Below are 16,869 nucleotides of genomic sequence, written 5' to 3' on the forward strand. Positions count from 1 at the left end.
TAAAAACGTGGCTTGTGAAATGTATGATGTTGCGACTAGGAAAGAGTGAATATATGTACTCACCGACTAAGAAAACAAATAAACAATAACAAATTTGGCTATTAAACCAAAGTTTCCCGAGACGCTGTAGAATCTTCGGGTCGCCTGAGTGATTGTCAAAAGAGGAATTTTTTTTTTTTTTGCAGTGTACTGTGGTCGACTCGGCCAAGTGCAACCATCAGTTAAGATTCGTAATTTCAAGTTGACGAGGAAAAACAAAAATACATAAATAAGTTGTAACTAGAGGTACAGGTCGGTGCGGATCGGTACGGTTTTATTTTTATCATGACGCCCGTGTCAGAGAGGTATCGTGACTATCAAGGAAACCAACCAAATTAAGAGTGCATGGTTCTGGGTGTTTCGAGGACAAAACGTATTTGATTATTATGATTATTTTCGCTTTTCTCCGCAACTTTACTATATTCCCTTTCTTCAGCTTGGTAGTATGTGCAGTAGGCGAACAGGTGAAATGCCCCGCCGACTCATATGATGCTGCACTTCTTGTCTTGGTAAATGGCGAGGTTGTCGTTGCACGCGAAGTACTTTCCAAACTTGTCAAAGTGGGCGAGTGCCGTTTCCACCCTGCAAGAGAGAAAAACAGCATTCGTAAGAGTATTCGCATCGTACGCACAGCCACATGCAAAGCCCAAGTGCGCATGTTGAAACCGTTCCACTTGTCATCCACAGGAAACAAATGAATTGCAGTTGGAACGGACTCCTCGATTCGTTATGGCGAGACAAGGGCGCTTCCCTGTGGCACAGCTTCCGAAATAATCAAGTTCTTCATGCACCACGTCGATCCGAGGCTCGTCGCCCAGTCACACGTCACAGATACGGGAACGGCATTTATACAGCGCAGATTATGGAGGACGCTTTCAAAGCGCGTTGTACCAATCACCGCAAGAAAACCGCCCACCGTCCGTTGACTAACGGGCTAACAGAGAGTTTAAATAGTAAGTTGTTTGCCGACATGCAATCACTGTAGACGTACAAAACAGAACCTATAGGACGAAATCATCCCCTGTGTCACGCTTGCGCACAATGTCGCGTATGCAGGAAACAACTTGCTTTACGCCGTTCCGGTGCAATGTACAAACTATGCTGGACGCTATGCTTTCTTGACAAGGACGAAGAACAACACAAACATTATGCCGAGAAATTTGCTCGACACGCCGACGAAGCCCGCCAAATGGCCCGGGTGTGCATCAACCACCAACGAAATGCAGATTCTCGCCCCTACGACGTGCGCCACCGAGCCACGTCCAATCAACCTGGCGACTGAGTCTGGATATGGAACCCCCTTCCCCGATCTGCCGCCTAGGACTGACCGTGAAAATGCTAGGCGGGTATTTTGGACCGTGTATGTAGTCGTCGGAAGCCTCAGTGACGTTACGTACAAGGTCCTTGTGGAGGGTGTCGTGTCCACGCCTCGACAGCATCGTCACACATTTGCCCAGGTCGTACGCCTCGAGCACTACATTGCACAGTATAGCGCTTGTTTGTCTGAGCGTTACTCCTCGTGTGACAGCTTGTCCTTTCTTTTCATTCCTGTTCCCTAGTGTGGGTTAACTTTTATCCCCTCATGTTACACGCACGCACTCACACGCACACCTTTCGAAGTAGGTGCGCGGTTTTCAAGCGTCGAGTAGACGCTTTTAAATGAGGGGGTAACCACCCGCTGTCACGAGGCAGCGCCATACAAAGAACAGGGGAGGAGTTCGCCTGTTCTGGTACACCAAACGAGTGGGAATATTTGGAAATATGGGACCTCCAAACTTCAGACATGCTACTTCTATAGTTGAAGCTAAACATTTTGACAGAATTCCCTGTCTAGTTGGGTAAATAATTATGACTTTCAAGTGGCTTTAAAAAAAAAGATTGGAACTACATCAAAGTGATGCTGTTAAATTTCCCTACAAAGTCGCGCGTCCAGAAAAATTCCCCTACCTTCCGCTACCATGATTAAGTGCATCTACAACAGAACTCCGCGACGATTCTGTCAAGTTTCGCTTGCTTGTCGTGGATGACCTGGTGAGCACAAAGCTATGAATGAATCACTACGTATGAACAAGAGCACAATCGCCTACGTGTCGCCACCGCAGCGGTGGCGTGACAGCGTTTCGCTGAATATACAGCGGGTATATATTCAGGCGCTCGAAATTGAGGTGCTCAATGTCGCAGACACCATTGCATACTCGTTCATGTATGCTGCGCCCCATATTTAGCTGCGAACGTGATGTTCCAATAGAAATTCGATACATGTGGCAATTTACAAACACACTTCAGCGGTGAGAAGATGCTTAACACTTTCACCTCTCCAGGTGCCTCACCTGTATTGCGGATCCGGCTGTGACGTCACAAGATTGACGATGTCTCGCAGCTGGGTGGGCACGCTTTCGCACCACGTCTGTGGAAGTAATAGCCACACACAGGATTTCGCGTTACCGTCCTCGACATCAGCCGAAGCGATCCCACAGTCCGAATCAGTGGCCGTATTCATAAACAAACATATTAAGCTAGAATTGTTCGTAAAAAATATTCTACCGAAGCCTGATGCTGCACATATCATTATCGAAGGCGATCGACCAATGGCGACGAGCACTTGCGAACGATAAGCTTTGCGAATACAGGCCCAGAATCGTAATTCTTGGTGCACACGGGAGCCACTTTTGAGTTGACCGGAGGATATTATTTGGTATTTAAATATTTAACAACCGGCGTCAGTGTACAAACCATTGCGAATGAGATGAAGAACAGTTGGTTCTGCGTGAGATCCAGATTCTTGAGACTGCTGTGCTCGAATTCTTCCTCGAATTTGCGCATGAACAGCCGGAAGCCCTGCGGGAGACAAGTACAGTTGAAGGTTTCAACGCTCTCGACTCATAACTACGCGTGACGCTTGGTACCAGCCGTTGGCGCGGTCGCAATGAATATTATCCGTGCAATACGCTAAACTTATAGTTTGGTGGTATAGCAGGAGCTTGAAACCTTCGTTAATCTTACTGGCGACAAACTTTGACTGTGATGCGAACAGCTGTTGGGAGCAGTGGCGACAACTTGATTCAAGCGAGTTGGTTCACGCTAAAGATTGAAGCAGCCTCATGGGACGAGGACATAAAACATGTGCTACAGGACCAGCACTGACTAGCGACTAAATTTAATTGGAAAAAGCACCATTCCTTTAAAGTAATATCAAAAACAACAACTGAAAATAATTCGGTTTGACAGGCACGCGCATAAAGCGACGCTGCAGCTTCAAATGTTGTTACAGAAATAACGTGTCTTGTTTAGGTAAGCTAAGCATCGCCGCACTGATCCACTTTTTTTCTCGGTTTACTTTTGCAGCACCCCTCTACAATTTATTTCAGGTCTTTTTTGTTTTATTGCATACTCGGAAACCTGCCCATACGCATTTATTGCCACGGGCGGCTAAATGACTACCGTAGCCCCCTTTAACATTGTTTTGATGACACAGTAAGACAACGCAAAAACTATGAGAAACAAATTGTTTATGGTAGCCATTTAGCCTCTTATCGTGAAAAATACGGATGCACTGTTCGTATACTTATGCAATGCTGTAGTCCCAAAGTAACCACGGAGGGCTCGTTCAAAGAAAGGCTCGCGTTATTTTAATAGCAGATAGCTCCAAGAAGCTTGAACGAAATCGAGTGCCAAGTTCCCCACCTTGCTTGCACTCACGGTTAACCCTGTAGACATTTAATGAATATCGTAGCGCATATTGTATGGTTATATGAGGAAGGGACGTGAATCTGCCGTTGTTTGCAACAGTGAAACTCAATTTTTATTGCCAAAAGAGCAAGCTTTATTGCGACGTCTCCTCCCGATGGCACTTTCCGACAGCTCGCACTCATAGGACGTCAGGCGCCTCTCACGTCAAGTATATTCACGACGCTAACTTTATGTTCACTGCTCGTGCACGTGAAAACCTTGGCTTATAAATTTCATGCCAACGCGCTAACCACGACTTCCCGTTACGTTCTGCACTTTCGTAGCGCCCCCCCCCCCTAAAGCTGGCTTTTTTACGGACAGAGTTGAGCAAAGGTGAAGCTACACCATCGGGAGCAGTTTTGTAAGAGGCTTGTTCCTCGTCTCGACCGGCCAGGTGGGAAAAATAGATGCTCCCTCATCTTGCGCTGGCTCCATTATCGTTGTCGTCGTTGCAGACGACGACGACGACGATGACCACAACGACTTCACGTAAGACACAAGTCTTTCCCGTAATAAAACACGGAAAATAAAAAAGTGATTGCCGTTAATTCTGTATTATATTATCTCATTCAATATCTGCAGGAAGAGCAAGGCGCACCTTATAGGCGAGACCCACGGCAGCCATGCTCGTGACCACTTCCTTTCGGAACGTGTTGATTTCCGTCTGCAACGCAAACGACAAACAACGGTTACCAGAACTTTCCGGTGCGCATTCCGAAGCGAGCTCGTAACACGTCCAAGGCTACTCGCATCAGTGAGTGTGTGTCGAAAATTCTCTTAAACTCGCAATGAGTTGCGCTAAACAAGAAGTTAATTACGTTTTGGGGGTTTATTCCAAGCCACGACCTGCCTTTGAAGAGAGCTTTAATTGGGGCTCTGGATAAATTTTGATCAACTGGGGTTGCTTAACGTGCGTGCAAAGCTTGGCATATGAGGAGGGTTCCTTTTTCTCTTTTGTTGCCATTAGTATTCTTAGGATACTTTACACGCTTTCTGGTATGTACGTACATATGTATGTATGTATGTATGTATGTATGTATGTATGTATGTATGTATGTATGTATGTATGTATGTATGTATGTATGTATGTATGTATGTATGTATGTATGTATGTATGTATGTATGTATGTATGTATGTATGGATGCATGCATGCATGCATGCATGTATGTATGTATGTATGTATGTATGTATGTATGTATGTATGTATGTATGTATGTATGTATGTATGCATGTATGCATCTACGTACGTACGTAACCGTTTCCCTGTCAACTTGGGTCCCTGGATAGTTCATGGTCTAATTTTAGAACATTAGCTGCTGTGCTCACGTAGGTTCGAAACCAACCGTCGGACGAACTATGTCGTGACGTCACGACATAGTGTCCGAAAACCCTATCGGGAATTAGATTATCAAAAGCCAGGCACGCGTATGAGGGTACAAACGCGGAATTTATGGACAAACTGATCACCATGTACATTGGCGATACGCATAGCAACCCCCTCCCGGAATACGACGGAGCTCCCAATGAGGAGCTCGACGCACCCATCACGGAGGCGGAGGTCAGGGCAGTAATATTGGGGCTAAAAACCAAATCAGCCCCGGGCCCTGACGGGATAACAAACAAAATTCTAAGAAATCTGGACGATGCCTCCATCAGCGCTCTGACGGAGTACATGCAAGAAATTTGGACTAAAGGCCACCTGCCACGCCAGTGGAAGATGGCAAACGTGATCCTAATTCCAAAGTCGGGCAAACCCCCTAAACTAGAAAATCTAAGACCCATTTCCCTAACCTCATGCATGGGGAAATTGATGGAGCGCGTAGTCCAGACCAGACTGAAGCACTTTATGGAGCAGAACGACCTGTGGCCGCACGAGATCATCGGCTTCCGACCGGGCTTGTGTACGCAGGACGTGATGCTCCGACTAAAACATGACATAATTGAGTCACGTTCTAGAGACGCCAAGGTAATCCTCGGCCTGGACTTGACAAAGGCTTTTGATAATGTTAAACACGAAGCGATACTCCGCGGTCTCCAAGAAATCGGGGTAGGCGCGCGAACATTCGACTATGTCAAGGACTTTCTGTCAGACAGAACTGCCTGCATGAAGTTCCAAGATATTGAATCTCCAACACTGAAATTAAGAAGCAGGGGCACGCCGCAGGGCTCGGTTCTTTCCCCGTTCCTCTTCAACGTGGCGATGAGGGGCCTCCCCGAAGCTCTGAGAAACATACGGGGGCTAAATTTCAGTATTTATGCGGATGACATCACTCTCTGGACCAATCAGGGGAGCGATGCGAGCATCAAGGAGCGCCTACAGGCGGCGGCGGACACTGTCGTGTACTATGCTGCCGGTAGGGGTCTGTCGTGCTCACCGCAAAAATCGGAGTTATTCGTCTACAACCCAAAGTCGCCCCGGTCAGTGGCGTAGCAACAGGGGGGGCCGGGGGGCCGTGGGCCCCGGGTGCAAGGGTCCATAGGGGGATGGATGGATGTGTATTGTTTAGTGGCGCAAGGGCCAGGTGTGGCCAAAGAGTGCCATGACTGATAATGATGTGTTAAACGCTGATTGGTGAGTTACGATGGTGGGATGTGACATGGCTGTAAAGTGGCCTAAAATCAATCCGTATCATAAAAGCGTAAAATGATATATAATATAAAATTATGATAGTGATACATATAGTTGTCTATGGATCTAGTACGCGTGATAAGTGAACGTGGAGCTAAAATGCAAGAATGTTGAAATACCACCTAAGCCACCGGGAGGCCTTTGAGCCCAAAGGCTGGGAGGCAGGTGCTTTGTTTTAGTGCAGTTATCGCAGCAGAAACCTCAGTTAAGAGGCCGTGCTACGGATTTCTTGGTGATATGACATGAAAACTATGTGCATCTTTTAAAAGTGCGAACACGGATTGATATTTAAAGAGCGGTTCCATACCTATGATCATAAGAGGATGAAGGGGAATTTGTTGACGGTGTGGTAATGGAAAATGCTTTTTCCTATTAGCGTCTAATTCAGTGCATTGCAGCAGGATGTGAAGCACGGTAAGTGGCTCACCACATTTATCACACATGGGTGGATCGCCACCGGACAAGAGGTATGCGTGTGTGCTGTATGTGTGTCCTATCCTGAGTCTGCAAAGTGTTACTTCTGTGTGGCGGTTCTTTGATACCGGCGGCCAGTTGCCAAGATACGGCTTGATAACATGTAGTTTATTTTCTGTTTGTTCGTCCCACAAGCACTGCCAGAAAGCCCTTAGCTTTTTTCTTATTGAGGGCTTGAAGTCCATTACAGGGACAGTCGAGGAAGTGTTGGAAGCGTTCGCGTTGACGGATGTGGCTAGCTCGTCAGCCAACACGTTTCCCTCTATCTCTCGGTGCCCCGGCACCCAGCATACGACGATATGCTGTTTGGACTGATAGGTTGTGCATAATGCTGTGTAAAGAGATAGAATTACAGGGTTTTTATATTTTCTGACAGTTTTCAAAGCATTTACAACACTCAAAGAGTCTGTGTATATAACTGCCTTTGGGATATTAGATTCATTAATGTGTTTAACGGCAGCCAATATCGCGTAGGCCTCTGCTGTGAAAATACTTGTGTTAGGGTGCAGAACACCGGCATCTGAAAAAGATGGACCGACCGCTGCGTAAGATACGCCAAAATTACACTTCGATGCGTCTGTAAAGAATTCAGGAGAGGAGTATTTGTGCTGTAATTCGAGGAAGTACATTTGTATATGCGCGACAGGCGCGTGCTTTGTGACAGCTACGAAAGATGTATCACAGTCTATTGGTTGCCACTGCCACGGCGGGGGCCGTATAGCAGGGGACATAAGGTGGTATTCAAGCAGTGGAACCTTTGTTTCTTCAGCCATGTCTCTAACACGCATGGAGAAAGGCTGTGCCACTCTGGGCCGGTTGCGGAAAAGTTGACAACTGGACAAATCGTTTACGGTGTAATACGCGGGATGCTGACTGTTTCCGTTCACTCTAAGAAAATACATGAAAGACGAATATGTTCTCTGCAGATGCAGTGACCACTCATCCGATTCAACGTACAGGCTTTCCACTGGGCTTGTTCTAAAGGCGCCTGTGGACAGGCGAATTCCTAAGTGGTGGACAGGGTCTAGCATCTTTAGAGCAGTTGGAGTAGCCGACTGGTAAACTATGGCTCCATAGTCTAGTCCTGTGCGTATGAGGCTTTTGTATAAGTTCATGAGACATTTTCTATCACTGCCCCAGGTTGTGAGTGAGAGAACCTTTAAGATATTCATTGTTTTCATACATTTGTTTTTAAGATACTTTATGTGCTGTATAAAAGTTAATTTCGCGTCTAAAATTATGCCTAGAAATTTATGTTCCCTGTTTACAGGTAGACGCTCATCATGCAACACAATTTCAGGGTCAGGGTGCAGGCCTCTTTTTCTAGAGAAAACAACACAGGTGCTTTTTTGTGGGTTCAGTCTGAACCCGTTTTCATCAGCCCATTTGGAGACCTTGTTAAGACCAAGCTGGACCTGTCGCTCACAGATTGCGAGAGAACTTGATTGAAATCCTATCTGCACATCGTCAACATATGTTGAATAAAAGATGTTATGTGGTATGTGTAGACGGAGAGAATTCATTTTTACTATAAAGAGCGTGCAGCTGAGCACCCCACCCTGCGGCACTCCAGTCTCCCGTATAAATTTCCGTGACAAAACATTGCCCACACGAACACGGAATGTCCGATTTGATAGATAACTTTCGATAACATTGAACATATTTCCGTGGATACCTAAGTGTGAGAGGTCTCTCAATATCCCGAACCGCCACGTAGTATCATAAGCTTTCTCCATATCAAGGAATACAGATAAGAAAAACTGCTTATGGACAAAAGCTTCACGGATACGTGCCTCTATGCGTATAAGATGGTCACTGGTAGATCGACCCTCCCGAAACACGCACTGGTATGGGTCGAGCAAATTGTTTGATTCGAGGAAGTGTAGTAGGCGACAGTTAATCATTTTTTCGAAAACTTTGCAGAGTCAACTTGTTAGTGCTATGGGTCTGTAGCTTGACACAGAGGAAGGATCCTTTCCTTGCTTTAGAATTGGGATTACAATAGCCTCCTTCCAAACAGAGGGGATCTCGCCTGAAAACCATATAATGTTGCAAAGGTAAAGGAGGGTTTTTTGTGTTTCGGGGGGTAGTTGTTTCAACATCTCATATATTATGTGGTCTGAACCTGGGGCGGATGTATTACAACAGTTCAGTGCTGCCTGCAGTTCTGCTATGGAGAATGGTTCGTTGTACGCCACACTTTTAGCACATTTTCTTTGTAACTTTTGCTGTTCTATTCGCGTTTTGTTCTTTAGGAATGTTTCGGTGTAGTGTGAGGAGCTGGATATGTGTTCAAAGTGTGTGCCAAGAAAGTTGGCTTGATCTTCCAGGCTTTCTCCGTGACTATTTACTAAAGGCAGGGAATACGTTTGTTGCCCATTAACCTTTTTCACTCTATTCCATACTTTTGTCTCATCTGTGTACGAGTTGATGCTTGATATAAACTTCGCCCAACTCTCTCGTCTTGCTTGCCGGCGCGTTCTCCTTGCCTGGGATTTGACATGTTTAAAGTTTTCCAGGTTTTCAGCTGTAGGAGAATCGCGAAATATCGCCCACGCTTTGTTCTGGTTCCTCCGTGCTTGCCTGCATGCATCGTTCCACCAGGGAACACGCCGCTTGGAACCCACGCCGTTCGTTTGTGTAATACATTTACAGGCGGCATCCAGTATAAAAGCTGTAAAATATGCAACAGCATCATCTATGGTTATACCAGACATCTCAGTCCACGTCATGTAAGTCAGAGTTCGGTACCGTTCCCAATCGGCTGAGTCAATCTTCCACCGAGCGACCAGCGGGGGAAGTTGATCTTGTTTCGGCGTGGTTAGGATTATTGGGAAGTGGTCACTCCCATACGGGTTGTTAAGGACATTCCATTTAAAATAGGGTAAAAGCGTCGGCGATAAAATGCTAAAATCTATGGCAGAGTATGACTTGTTGGACAGGTTAAAATATGTGGGCTCCTTCGTGTTCAAGAGACATGTTCCAGAGGAAAAAAGCACCTGTTCAATGACGCGACCTCGCGCATCACAGCGTGAATCGCCCCACAAAGTACTGTGTGCATTAAAATCACCAAGAATAATATAGGGGTCCGGGAGCTCATCTATTAATGACTCTAAGTCGCGTCTGTGAAGGTTATGATGTGGTGGTATATACAGAGAACAGATTGTAATGAGTTTATTTAAAAGTATGGCTCGAACGGCCACGGCCTCAAGGGCCGTTTGGAGCTTTAGATGCTGACACGCTACACTTTTGTCAGCAATAATAGCTACACCGCCAGATGCTGCGACAGCATCCTCGCGGTCTTAGCGAAACGTAACGTGCTTTCGGAGAAAGTTTGTGTGTGTAGATTTTAAGTGTGTCTCCTGTAAACACAGCACTTTTGGATTGTGCTTATGGATGAGTTCTTGAACATCATCAAGATTCCTAAGTAGACCTCTGACATTCCATTGAATGATTTGTGTATCCATATTTTAAATTTAATTGGTGCTGTGTTTACGGAAACGGAAGGAATGTCTTAGATTGCAGAGCCCTTTCGAGGCCCTGTAACCGGAGTTTTGCTCTTTCTGAAGCGTTCCAGGGAACCTCGCCGCTCCTTAGGCGCCTGGGGCGCCTTGAGGATAGGTGCAGTATCCATTGCCTCTTGTGAGGCGCCGTACACGTGCTCTTGTGAGCGAGAAGTTACCAGGGAAGGCCCCGCCTTGGAGGGCAAGACCCCTGGGCCCACCAGCCCGGAGGTCGATGGGGTTCCCTGGGGGATTTGGCTGCGCCGGCCATTGCCAGCACTGGAAGGGACCTGGGAGGTTGAGGCAGCCTCGGCTGCGCCCACCTTCGGGGTCGATGGCCCCTTTTCCTCGGTTGGCGGAGCAGCGCTAGCTGCAACCACCGTGGGGGCAGATGGCGTAACTGCCGACTCACTGCGTGTGGGTCGGACAGTCGCCGGAGGCCGTTGTGACGCTGCCCCCTGACGCGCCACTTCGGCAAAGCTGGCCTTAGGAAGGTATGCAACCCGCCTGCGTGCCTCTTTGAATGATATGTTTTCTCTTACTTTGATTGTTACTATTTCTTTTTCTTTCTTCCAAGACGGGCATGACCGCGAGTATGCGGCATGCTCGCCATCACAATTTACGCAGTGGAAAGAATTCTCACAGGCTTCGGAGGAATGTTCATGCGCGCCGCATTTCGCACAAGTTTGGCGGCCTCGGCAGCTCTGCGAACTGTGGCCAAAACGCTGGCACTTGAAACATCGGAGGGGATTCGGCACGTATGGTCTTACACGGATCTTGATGTACCCTGCCTCGATTGACTCGGGCAGGACACTTGAATTGAAGGTGAGTATTAGGTGTTTGGTCGCAAGTTCTTTTCCATCTCGCCTCATTTTAATTCTTTTGACATTTATGACATTCTGTTCGCTGAAGCCCTCCAAGAGCTCAGCCTCAGTGAGCTCCAGCAAATCATCGTCCGAGACAACGCCGCGGGAGGTATTCATCGTGCGGTGCGGGGTTACTACTACTTGGGTCTCCCCAAATGATACTAGCTGTGGCAGCTTCTCAAATTGCGTCTGGTCGCGGAGCTCCAAGAGGAGGTCACCGCTAGCCATCCTCGACACCTTATATCCTGGGCCAAAAACTTCGGTAAGAGACTTAGAGACAAGGAAAGGGGAGATTGTTCGTACTTGTTTAGCTGGTTTTTCTGAGTGGATGACATGAAAACGTGGAAAATTGTGGACTTGTCGTCCGAAAAACCGAAAGACCTCTTCGGTGCGCCCTCGTTTCTGAGGGCGATCAGGAAGTTTGGGGAAAGAAGTTTCCATGAAAATGTATAAAAATTCGGCAACAGCGCCGACCGCCCACCACGGAGCCCAACGAGGGGACGCTGCAGAGCTTGCATGCAAGTCTGCACGACGCCAGCCGTACGCCGCCACTATAACCAAATATGGTGTACCCAAGATTGGATAGCCACACAGGGTTAACCCTTGCCGCCAAGAAGAAGGAAGTAAATAGAAGAGAGAAGAAGACAGGAAAGATGTAAAGTGAGAGATAAAGACGAAGGTTTGAGAAGAGAGAGACAGGAAAAGGCGACTACCGATTTCCCCCGGGTGGGTCAGTCCGGGGGTGCCGTCTATGTGAAGCAGAGGCCAAAGGGGTGTGTTGCCTACGCCGGGGGGCCTTAAAGGTCCAAGCACCCAGCTTCGTCTCAACCCCCAGGATCCCCTTTTCCCCAGACAAGGCTAAGCCGCGCACGGCTACGCGCGGGAGGGTCCAACCCTCGTGTGCTCGGGTCCGTGGTGTCGCAACGCACCAAACGCCTGCTGACGCAGACGCCCCTGCGGGGAGGTCCATAGGGGAGGGGTGTCATATACGTCTGAAGACACCCCTTTTTCCACCAGCTACACCCGGGGGGGGGGGGGGGTGACAGAAGACCTATGGGCCCCGGGTGCCAGACGAGCTAGCTACCCCACTGGCCCCGGTGCAAGCGTAGCTGGGAATTTGACATTAAAATAGAGGGGAAACCAGTCCCATAGGTTAACCAAATCAGAATCCTAGGACTTTTCATACAGGAAAACGGATATAATGATGGGACAATCAAAAATCTAGAGGGCTTTGCCACGCAAGCACTTGGCATATTTAGAAGGGTCGCGCTGAAAGGACGAGGACTGAAGGAAAGAAGCTTGCTTAAACTAACCCAAGCATACGTAATAAGCCGCGTGTGCTATGCCACGCCTTTCTTAAACATCCGGTCAGAGGAGAGGAGGAAACTCGACTCGCTCATTCGACGGTGCATAAAGAGGGCCTTAGGCTTAACAATTACCACCTCCACAGAAAAGCTCCTCTCTATGGGAGTGCACAATACCTGGGACGAAATAGCGGAGGCTGTCAGAATTTCGCAGCTTGAAAGATTAAGCCGAACGACCACGGGCAGAGCTATCCTCGATATGGTAGGCATGCAAACAGACAGGGGACTACGAGGCAAGACAAACATCCCGCTGGACTGCCGAGAAAATGTAATCATTCCCCCCCTCCCTCGTAACATGCATCCCATATTCAACACGGAGAGGAGGGAAAAAAGAGCAGAAGCACTAATCAAACGCTTTGATTCAATGAACAGCAAGTCGGTTGCGTACGTGGACGCGGCAAGTGGCAAGTCGGGTGCGGCGGTTGCCTCGGTGGTCGACGGCCGAGGTGCCCCCGTATCGCCCGCCACCATTAGAAGCCGCAACTCGGAAACGGCTGAAGAAGTTGCGATAGCGCTCGCTTGCGTGGAAACGGAAGCAAATTTCATAATTAGCGATAGCAAAACGGCCATCTGGAATTTTGGAAAGGGCAGGATCTCGCCGGAAGCGGCAAGGGTTCTGGCCAGTAGACGGCTGAACAGAAAAATTAGCCTAATTTGGACCCCTGCACACACGTCCGTTCCTGGCAACGAGGCGGCCCACGAGTTAGCCCGAGCTCTCTACTTCCGGGTGGCTGTGGAACCGCCCGACTGCCGGAACATGGACGAGCGTCTGCAAAATTATACGGAGATTGTCGAAAATTATCGGCTACGCAGGAGACTGGTGCCACCACCGGATAAAAGTCTAAACAATAGAGAGGCAGTCGCATGGCGGCGCCTGCAAGCTGGGAACTTCGTAAACCCGGTCTGGGCATACCATGTTATGCATGACAGAGAAACCGATAAGTGCAAACACTGTGGGACGAGAGGGACCCTCGATCGCATAATCTGGGAATGCGCTAGCTCATCAGAGGCTAAAGCAAACATAAATTGTAGAGAGGCCTGGGAAGCCCTGCTGCGGAGCGAGGACCCTACTCCACAGCAACACGCCATCCGCCTGGCGGAAGAAGCCGCGAAGAGTCAAGACCTCTTTGCTTGCTTCTAATCGCGGATGTTCCGGCCCCCGTTCCCAAGGCCTGTGTGCCGGGGACGGGGAGTAGGGGCCTCCTTATCCGGCGGTACAATAAAGTTGCTATCATCATCATCATCATCATCATCATCCCACGAAACGAAACCGAAACTGGCTGTGCAAAAGGTGTTAGATTATAACGGTGCTCTGAGGCTTGTCACGGTTTTTCCTCTGGTTTAGATATCTAGAGACTTTATTTAACGCAATAATAATAATAATAATATAAATAATAATAATAACAATAATAATAGTAATAATAATCGAAAATATTATGTTGAGTGGAAATACCACACACGTTGTTGAAATTGCGTATTACCTGTTTATGTAGTTACCGAGAAAATGCGGCACTGTTTATGTTTATAAAAAACAGTAGTCGCAATTAATTCATGGAACACAACCGGTAAATCAACCATGCTATTCCCTCTTCATAGAAATACAAAAAAAGAAAAAGAAGGAAAGGTCAGAGGTGTGTTCGAAAAGTAACAGCCGAATACTCTGAACTACGCTACATACATGTAATACCTTGTTGACGGGCTTGAAGAGGCTGTTGTAGCAGCGTTCCACAGTGTCGCTGTAGTTTCGTATCGTGGACGAATCCCACCAGCACATGTACGTGCCGTTCTGGTCGAAGCAGCGACCTGGAAGTTAGCGCAAGACTAGTCATTAGGCTAGTCATCATCAAGACTAGTCACTTAAGCGATGCACTCTCCTACCGCGAAACGATGGAGAAATGGAGTTAGACAGCGTTTTAAGAATTTCTTTTATGCGAAGCATATTACGAGGGCTCAACCCAGTTCCTCAGGCGCGGCGGTGACCATGAAATCACGTGACACCGTGACGTCACGACAGAGGAGAACCGGCGCTCCAACTCCCGCCGTCGCTCGCGGCGTCGCGCCCCGCATCGGACGCGGTGCGCGTCGAGCAACGCAGCGTTCGGCGCGACAACGAAATGTGCGCCTGAGCAAGCGCCGCACGCCTGAGCCGACGTTATGCGAAGCATATTACGAGGGCTCAACCCAGCTCCTCAGGCGCGGCGGTGACCATGAAATCACGTGACACCGTGACGTCACGACAGAGGAGAACCGGCGCTCCAACTCCCGCCGTCGCTCGCGGCGTCGCGCCCCGCATCGGACGCGGTGCGCGTCGAGCAACGCACCGTTCGGCGCGACAACGAAATGTGCGCCTGAGCAAGCGCCGCACGCCTGAGCCGACGCCGACGACACCGGCTTTTCTGCGACACGAGCTCCTTAACGCTGTCGCGTTAAAATAAAGGCTAGTATGCTTCGCATCCTGGGCTTAACCTTAGCTAAGCCACAGCCATTTTTTTTTCAGACGGACCACTGAGTGCAAAGGGATTCCCAAAACCGTTGTTACTACCAGCTGTTCAAGGTAATATCCAGACGTTTTAAATAATGATCTGCGTTTTACAAAGAAGCTGTTTATGGTTAGGGTTCCGCAAAATTTTAATGTGTGCGAGCAAAAACTATCATCATCAACCGATCGTGCCACTGCTCGCGCATTCGTCGTCATCTTCTTCCATAGCTACCGTTATTCAGGTCAGGTCGTTATACAGGTCACTTCAATGTAATATTCGCGCGCAGCATCGCTCGCACTAGAACCGGGCCATAACTATTCCTTCGTTATACAGCTCATTTCACTTGTAAAAGCGCTCAACTGCAGAGCGCAAGAGCGTCTCAGGACGCCTACGTACCGTCATTTGCAATTCACCTTCATGCGTCACTTTCTCTCCTGCGGGCACGCAATGTTCCAGTGGCAGATCAAGGGGTACTTCCGATAGCTTCGCTTCTGTGTGCGCACTGGAATGCGCCGTTGCAGTTGTCGATCCCGTTCGTACGGTCTAGCTGATTAGTCGGTAAAAAAAAAGTATTATAATTCCGCTGATAAAGCTTCCAAAGGAACGCACTCAATTGTCGCTCCCATGTGCCCCTGTGTATACTGCCGCATTGTAGCGAAAGTGAAGCAGTCAGTGGCAAACTGTCAGTCACAATTATAACGGCGAGCACACTCGTCGGTCGTCGAAATCTGATTCGTGCACGGGTCAAGGGCACCGGCTATTTGTAGCTGACTCATCGTGGATTCCAGTGTAATCGCTGGCGCTCGCGTATACGTTCCACAACGTACACCGATATTCGCATAGTGCGCAATCTGATTTAGATAAGATTATTTCGGTATAGAATCGGCGACAGTATTCGGAAATGTTCCAATACGTGTAGGTGCGCCTTGCGCTGAGCGACCAATTGCTAAATGCGGTAGGTCGGTGAAAAAGGCTCCCCGGAAATAGCCAAACAATGCATACGCGCGTCAATATAAGCGCTTCGCGTGACAATACCCGAGTTAATTTTATTTGTGATTGCGGACGTTCTTTTTTTCACCGAGAAGAAAACTTTTTTTAAGGAGCTAAGTTGTTAACGAAAATATGCGTTACGTGGCTTGGCCAGCGAGTTCGGAAACGCTGTTGTTGCTTATAAGATACGATCTTTCGTCACACTCTCATCTCTGCAGAAACAGCTGCCAAAAGGAAACGCAAATAACGAGGCTGGCATAAAGTTAATATGAGTCTGCATAGCCATAAAAGGCGCACTTCCCAAAGCAATTCTTCGAGTATACGACGTGTACAGCAGGCGTTAAATGTTTATGGATCATGGGTTCCCCGAAAAAAGTTGTATTTCCCTGCATGCAGCTTGTGCCCGCAGTCAGTAAAATGGTACAATACTGTGTCAGTATTGTGCGTATACTATGTACAATTCTGTATTAGCTCATTGGTATATGCTAACGATATAGTATTTTACGGTTAGCCCGTACTTGCGGTAGAGGTTGTATGCACAGACTGCAGACGGATGCCACATTTTCTCGAATTCAGCAGTCCGTGAACATTTGACGCCGACTGAACGCGGCACTTGACACTGAAATGCGCTATTGTGGGGCGGCTGGAATGTACGGCACTCGTCACGAGAGAAGCAAGCACTCGCCTTCGAATATTAGGGAGCTCATCATCTTCGAAGCAATGAGAAATCCAAGTGACCCGAAGTTCAGTGCACTGCACGAAGAAAGGAACAACCGTGTATACGCCTACAGTGT

General features: G+C 48.1%; 1 protein-coding gene across 3 annotated transcripts in view; it reads right to left on the reverse strand.

Annotated features, from left to right (window-relative positions):
• Nucleotides 1-303: 303 nt before the first annotated feature.
• Nucleotides 304-16,869, reverse strand: part of LOC139056003 (membrane metallo-endopeptidase-like 1) — a 61,454-nt gene continuing 44,888 nt past the window's right edge. Inside the window, exons 17-22 of one of the 3 annotated variants that reach the window (XM_070533763.1) lie at nucleotides 16,761-16,828; nucleotides 14,293-14,408; nucleotides 4,367-4,432; nucleotides 2,773-2,877; nucleotides 2,370-2,446; nucleotides 304-621 (exon numbers count right to left, since the gene is read on the reverse strand). In XM_070533763.1, coding sequence (XP_070389864.1) covers nucleotides 522-621; nucleotides 2,370-2,446; nucleotides 2,773-2,877; nucleotides 4,367-4,432; nucleotides 14,293-14,408; nucleotides 16,761-16,828 — 532 coding nt within the window. In that variant the 3' untranslated portion in view covers nucleotides 304-521. Of the gene's footprint in view, nucleotides 622-2,369; nucleotides 2,447-2,772; nucleotides 2,878-4,366; nucleotides 4,433-14,292; nucleotides 14,409-16,760; nucleotides 16,829-16,869 lie in introns of those variants that run through there. The other 2 variants (XM_070533764.1, XR_011512090.1) reach the window with 2 other exon arrangements.

The sequence above is a fragment of the Dermacentor albipictus genome, chromosome 2 (assembly GCF_038994185.2).
Source record: "Dermacentor albipictus isolate Rhodes 1998 colony chromosome 2, USDA_Dalb.pri_finalv2, whole genome shotgun sequence".
NCBI classification, from domain to species: Eukaryota; Metazoa; Arthropoda; class Arachnida; order Ixodida; family Ixodidae; genus Dermacentor; species Dermacentor albipictus.